This window comes from Corapipo altera, unplaced genomic scaffold, assembly GCF_003945725.1.
Source record: "Corapipo altera isolate COAL_440 unplaced genomic scaffold, ASM394572v1 112, whole genome shotgun sequence".
Taxonomy (NCBI): Eukaryota; Metazoa; Chordata; class Aves; order Passeriformes; family Pipridae; genus Corapipo; species Corapipo altera.
This window is the reverse complement of record NW_020884899.1, coordinates 8,015,108-8,022,182: the sequence shown is the minus strand read 5'-3', so window position 1 is coordinate 8,022,182 and position 7,075 is coordinate 8,015,108. Positions and strand designations below refer to the sequence as shown.

The window sequence follows — 7,075 nt, the reverse complement described above, 5'->3', positions numbered from 1 at the left end:
AGGCGCTGTGGAGGCAGGCGGGGAGCGGCGCTGCCTCCTCCTCCTCCTCAGCCTCCTCCTCCTCCTCCTCCTCCCCGGCCCCGCGGCTGAGGCAGCGCTGCCCGCTCCCGGCCCCGCGCCCGGCCCGCCGCTCTCCCCTCCCCTGCCGCCTTCCTCCGCCCCGGGAGGGGCAGCCCGGGGGCGCCGCGGGAGCCCGAGCGGAGCGCGGCGCCTCCATGAGCTCCTGAGCTGCCGCCCTGCCCCGTCCTCCCCGCCGGCAGCGGCTCCAGGTGCGCGGGTCCGAGCAGAGCCGGGACGCAGCTGGCTGCAATGGCGTCCAACATGGACCGGGAGATGATACTGGCTGATTTCCAGGTAAAATTTTCAAGCCGCCGCCGCACAGCCGTGGCCTCTCGCTGCTTTTCTTCTTTCTCCTCGTTGCTGTGCTGCTTGTTCTTTGTGGGGAGGTCTCCGGGGTGGTGGGTGTGAAGCCCACCCTCCAAAGCCTCTGCTCTCGCTTTCCTTCTTCTTTTATTTGTCGGAAATGGGGAACATGTGCCCTCTTCTCTCAAGGTGCGTGAACAAAATGTCTTCTTCAACTTGGAGAGTTTCAGTTTTTAATTAATAAATTAAAAAAAAAAAGCTTTTTCATCCCCTTTGCTCGTTTGTACCCTCTGTGACCACCCAGGCCCTGGGACAGCTGTGAGGCAGCTCACTTGGAAGAGGTGAATGCCAGGGAGGACACAAAACTCATCGCTCCTCACGATGTGTCACAGTGTTTGTAGTGAATCACTTGCTGGTACTACAGATTAGTGCTGAACAGAGGTGTTTCCATTCCAGCATCAACACTCACTCCATGGTTGCCTCAGCCTGTGACTGTTGTGATGATGCTAAAACTCCTCACACCCCATTCCAAACAACTACGTGTTTGTGTGGAAAGGAAGAATATCCCCTAAACCTTGTTTGTTACCTTTCCTTCTCCCTACAGAAAAGGGTTGCAATTTAACTTCAGGCTCTTGAATCTTATTGCCAGAATAAAGTCTTTCTATAAGTACAAGTGATGTGTTCAGGAGCCTGGTTAATCTGTTCAGTATATTGCTTCTTAATATCGCTTGGTTTTGTAATGTATTTCTAAGGCCAAGCAAACAAAAAGGTGGAGGATACCTGCATTTGAAATAGCAGGCAGAACCAAAAGGAGCTTGGAAGGGTATTAGATAATATTTGAATATATCTTTTTAATATTTGCTTCTCAGTCCATAGGGTCCATTTACAGTCATTGTTCTTACATGGAGAGGCTCCTGGGTTTTCTTGGATTGAGTTATAAAACTGCCATCTGTATGTTCAGTTTCTTAAAAGACTGGTTTCCAGCTGCTAGCAGTGAAACTATTTAATTTTTTTAAAAAAAGAAATCCCTTCACTCTGTGTGTATGTTTCTCTGGAGCTACAGGTAGGGTGACTGTAATGTGCATTATGTAATTCCTCTTTTGCAAAAGGTATCTGGTATCTCACTGATGTAACACGTGGAGTTCCCAGCTGATAACGGGGAGGTGTTGTTACTTTCTGCACCTGAGTATCTTGCACCCATATTTATTAAAATGCTTAATAAACGTTACTTTATTGATACTTTTGTGTATATAAGGCATGAAATCTCGATTTTAAGGCTGGAGTTTCATGAAGGAGTTCTTCCAGTAAAAACACACCGTACAGAAGGAAACTGGGACCCCACTTCTGCACTCATACCAGTGGGGACAGACTCTTACAGAATCCCACATTAGTACCTGGAACAGGTTTACATTCAGGAATCCCAGGTGATGAAGTTAGTGACTGGTGAATGTAAGATTATTTTTTTAATGGAGTTTTCAATACAGATTTACACTTTACAAAATTTTTATGTCAATGCTATTTTGCAGTATTTTTGTGCTTGGATTTTGAAACCAGTTAATAAAAGTATAAGAGCAACTGCAGTGTTTGGTACCATGAAGACAAGTAAGTATTACAAACTTGCAGGTGGGCAGTGGAGTCACAGAAATCAGTTTTAGATGAGGGGTGGATGACAAAATGTATCTCAATTTAGGACACAGGAAATATTTTATCATATCCCAATACATATTTAAAAAGAACCCAAACCCTTTCCTTTTGTATTTCAGCAGACAGCTTTGTTTTCCTGTTTCGTCCTATTTTTTTAAAAAATAATACCAAGTGCCTGCCTGATTTTGAAGCACTGAACTGTTAATTGTCATGCTGTTAAAGCTTCAGATTAGTAAAGGACAATGTCAGTCATTATTAGGCCTCATATCTTTAGACTGTTACAAAACAGTAAAGGATTTTGAGTTTTTAAATACTAGATGGAATTCACAACTCATTCACTAAGAATTCAAAATGGAAAGTAAAACATTACGTGCACAGTAATTCTGCTTGATTTTCCCTTCTATATTTTCTGTACTTTTTAATTAATAAATATGTTTCCTAGAGTTCTGCTGCCATCTTCTATATTTGTGTGAGGTATCTTGTTTAAGAATGTTGCACACAGTGGAAATTTCAAAAGCAGTTCTTCGTAGTTTCGTTCAGCTAATCTTTGCTGAATTAAACTGGGAGGGAAACCTTCCATCACCATTTCACCCTCACTTTTCCCAGGTTATGTTTAAGAGGGATAGAGCAGTGGTCTTTGAACTTCTAAAGCTTGAAAGGGTTTTCTGTCCTCATAAAAAAAAAATCAGTGAAATTATAATTATGCTAATGCCTGATGCTTTTGTAAAGTGTTCATGTATTTATTTTGTGTCTTTCAAAGTCATTATGGATTCTGCCATTGACTTCAGCTAGAGCAGTAACTCGTATTACATTTGTTTTTTCTTTTTAGCTCTGATTGTTGTAACAGGTTACTTCTGCATTCTGAGGTACTAAAGAGAAATACTTAAAAAGGTATTTTATATAAATACATAGTTATACATAAAACCTTTGAATTTTATGAAATATTTAAACTATAGAGTAAAACACAGTAAGTGATATACCAGAATATTTTTGCTTAATGTCTGAAAACAATTAAAGCCTGTTCTGTGTGGTTTATAATTATTTTCTTTTCCTCTCCTTTTTAATGAGGCTACTGTATGTTACCCAGGGAGCACAAAGTACGTATTCATGCATGTGGGCTGTATGAGCAACCTGTCTAACTTTGCCTTCTTAGGCCCTCACTTAGGAAAGATTATGCAGAAGCTTTGCTTTGTGTGTGAGTAGTCTGATTGTTTTCAGGGCAAGTAGCTGATGTGGAGTTGAGCACACAAACAAGTTTTAGCTTTTTCAATAAATGCAATTCAGAATTTCTCCACAAAGTGTCATTGGCATAAAGGAAAAACTCCATAGGAAAAAACCCATCAGCTTGTGTTTGTAGCATAAATCCTTCAAAAAGGTAGGCACGTGTGAATTGGTCAAAGAGCGACGCTGCAACGTGCCTCACAAACTGGGAGGAATAGGGCATGTATTTTCTACTGAATTTTTAACATCACTATTCTTCTTTGGTTTGTTATATCTAACTGCAAAGTGTTCTTCCATCTCCAGTGGCATACCCAGGTACTCATGTGATAGAAACACATTCATGATCTCTGCAGTTTGGGATCTGTTTTTCATTATGAAGCAAATAGGTTTTTTTTTTTCCTTTTAAGTTGCAAACTTCAATTGCACCAAACCTTATTAAACTGGGACAGGCATGAAAACCAATCTGTAAGTATGACAGAAGTGTCAGATGATGTTTTTGCGTGCTAGCACCCGTACTTTTGCTTTTACAGCTTCACTTAGTATGGGGACTGAAGTTAACCAGAATGTTGTTTAGTCCTTGTAAGTTATGTCCACCTTTAGGACCACTTCATTCATTCTGTGTGCTTGTCCTCACAACAGTTCTAAGTGTAGAGTGGGCCTGAGGGTTGGAGTACTGTGGGAGTTGCTCCTGTGTGTCCATATATTATGAGAATATCTGGCACATCGAGCTTCAGAAGGAAATTTTTCATAGAATTAATGTTTTTCATTGACCAAATAAATAAGTGGCTCAGGATTTAGTCAGGTTGGGAAGAACTTCATCATGGAAAAAATCAACTCAAAAATCCTTGCTTTCGTTGAGGCAACAGATTTCTAGTGGTTTTCTTCTCCCTTCTGTCTTTGATCCACGTTCATTTTGAAACCAAGTTATGTGATTTTTTTTTTTTCAATTTTTTTTAAACTGGATAATAGACTACTTTGGTGTGATTCACCAAAGTGGTGTATAAGTGTATATAAATTTTTTTTTCCAAACTTGATATCAATCTTTTTCATAAAAACAGGGATTTGTAGGAGAAGCAAGGGGGAGTTGGGAAGGAAGAACCTCATTGCCATCAGTACAGAAAAGTGAGAGAGCATGCTAAATGATAATTTTTTAAATTATAAAACTGACCATGATATTGATACATCAACTATTTTGTTTTGTTTTGTTTAAGATTTAACCATAATTCAAACTACTTGTTTCCTTCTGGAATTACTGCAATGAAAGAAACTGGAAAATCTTTTTCACTTGGAGGTTAACACACTGCTGTTAAATAAATGATAAATTATATTTTTAAAGTTGGTTGTTGTTTTTTTTATTTTTTTGTGGTCTTGTCTGCTTCAGCCTTGTAGAAGATTATCTCTGTTGTTCTCACAGTTTTCACTGTCTAGCAGTGCGTGTGCAGAATTTACATGTGTATTCACTTTTCTGGGGGTGCTAAGGAAGCTTTCCTTTCTTCTGTGTGTGTCAGCACGCTGGCTCAGGTTCTCTGTCATTTTAAATTATTGCCAGTATGAAAATTTGATGGCTGAGAAAGGTAGGCAGATACAGCAATAGCTTTAATGCTTGATTCTTGTCCTGGACTGTGGCTTATGCTGGGGGCTGGAAAGAGTGTTTTAACTATTTTCCTTAAGTGTAAACCACCCACCATGGGTTTTGAACAAATAGCAAAGTTGATGTCCTTAATATTGATTTCTGAAAGAAAAAGGCATGTTTTGTCATGAAGACACTGGAGCAGAGAGGACTGTTCTTGATTTTTGTTGCAGACTTTCAGTGGAGTGTTTGGCAATACAGTTGGAACAAGATCCTCAACAAAAGAGAGGTGCTGAAGAGAGTTCCAGTCAAAGTTTAAACATAAGCTGGAGGACACTTTCCAGGGATTTAAAGTTCTTGGAGGCCTGCATTTTCATCAGAAGGTCTCCCTAAATATCTGGGTTTATTTGTGTTCAGATCTCTCTGAGCTTAACACCTCAATCTTGCTCATACCAAACCATTCTTTTGTGTGGCCTCTCTGTAGAATAGAATGCAGTGGGTGCTGAACTAAACTTTGCAGCTCTCTTCATAGTAGCTGGAAGGAAATCCACTACTCTAGAGATTAGAAATCAGGGTTTGGGATAGACAGGTTTGTTTATTTATACCCTCATACTGTGTATCTTCAGTTAAAAGTGGGCTCTGCTGGGTTTCTTGTAGTCAGGTGCTCAGATGCTCAGCACTGCTTCACCTGACCTGTTTTAGTGGATATAGGTTACTGTATCCTTAGTTAAATTTTAAAATAGTTAACAGGGATGTTTTTCAGTGTAAAAAAAGAGGACTTTTTAAGGGCACTGTAGGATATTGAAGTTCATACCTATGAGGCCTGTTAATTTTTATTGGAATTCTTTTTAATCCTTATTGCTTTTTATCACATTATAGTTTTGTGCATTACGCAGCTTTGGAACTGGTAATTGGACCTCTTTGTTTGGAACACAGTTGGTTTTAATGGCCTTGGGGCCAGGAGACATGATAAAGGCATGCTGCATGCTTAGTGTGTTTTAGTTTGGGTACTGTCATTTTCATTGTCTGCTGCCAGGGCTGTCACTTCTATTAATTTATTCTTTATGTGTTTCTGAAGTTTTATCTCTTTAGGTACGTTTAGGCTTAATTGTAATCCCAAAGTTCACGTTCATCAGAACAAAGCTAGTTTGATTTACTAATCACTGCTCTGGCCTTTAAACTGAAGGTGAAGTGGGTTCTGGCCTTTAAACTGAAGGTGAAGTGGATTCCAGAGTCAGAAATTAGAAGCTGGAGTAAGAGTGGTGTCCTTTTAGAAACATCATAACTTGAATATTTTCACTGATAGCTGTTCATGGAAAAGCCAGCTAATTTCTCCTGTATAACGACAGACAGTTAATTAGAAATACTGACATTTATAGAGAAGAAAGAGGATCCTATGATTTGTGTGCATTACAGCCCTGCTGTAGGAACCTAAATAATTTACCACTGGAGCACCAATTCGTCTTTAGAAAGAAAGACTGTTCTTTTCATTCAATTACCTTGAAAAGACTCTTCACATCATAGTAATCATGTCACCATTTCCATCAACCCATTCATATAGGTATTTGGGTTAGTAGGTCACTGAAACAGATTGAGAGGTGGTAGCTGTAGGATCCTTTTTCAAATGCCATGACAACCAATGCTAATGATACTATTGAAATTATTAATTATGTGTACTCCCAAAGGCTAAGAATGGACTTTCATTGAAAGGTAATGTGAAAATTATTTGTCACGTTGAAAATACCGTGCTACTAATATTTCTTGGTAAGCAAGGATCATTTACAGTAAACACACTGAGTTCATATTTTTGTGTGGAGGGAGGTGTGGGAGGTGGTGAGAATTTGAGCCATTTGCTGTGTCTTAAGGGGTCCTGAGAATCTGCCATCTTGAGAATATTGCATTGGAGCTGGAAAGCCTGAAAGGGTAGAGTTTCCCTCTCTATTTGGCCAATTTTTATAGTTCAGTTACCGTGTTGCAAGCCTAGTTTTCATACACTTCCATACTAGAAGCAGGGGGTAGTAGCTTATTAAGGAACTAGGATTTCATATTTTTCTAGTCAGTGAATAAGGTTGTGCATATGTGGGGCAGCCATTAGATGAGTCCTTTCTTGTAACTACTGTAAGAATCAGAATAAAAAACTTGGGGAAGTACCTGACATTCTACTTGTCCCTCATCATTTGGATGAAAGGAAATGACATGCTTACTGGCTGGATTGATACCTACTAATTAAGCTCATTTTTTAGAGTTGAATAGATAATGTGCAATTGTAAAAAGAAC

At 39.5% G+C, this 7,075-nt stretch overlaps 1 protein-coding gene across 1 annotated transcript in view; it reads left to right on the top strand.

Moving 5' to 3' along the window:
• The first annotated feature begins 202 nt into the window (after window positions 1-202).
• The window catches only part of FAF1 (Fas associated factor 1), a 156,717-nt gene continuing 149,844 nt past the window's right edge, over window positions 203-7,075 (top strand). The window contains exon 1 of the mRNA XM_027649046.1: window positions 203-354. Within this exon, the coding sequence (XP_027504847.1) occupies window positions 310-354 (45 nt within the window). The 5' untranslated portion in view covers window positions 203-309. The remainder of the gene's footprint in view (window positions 355-7,075) is intronic.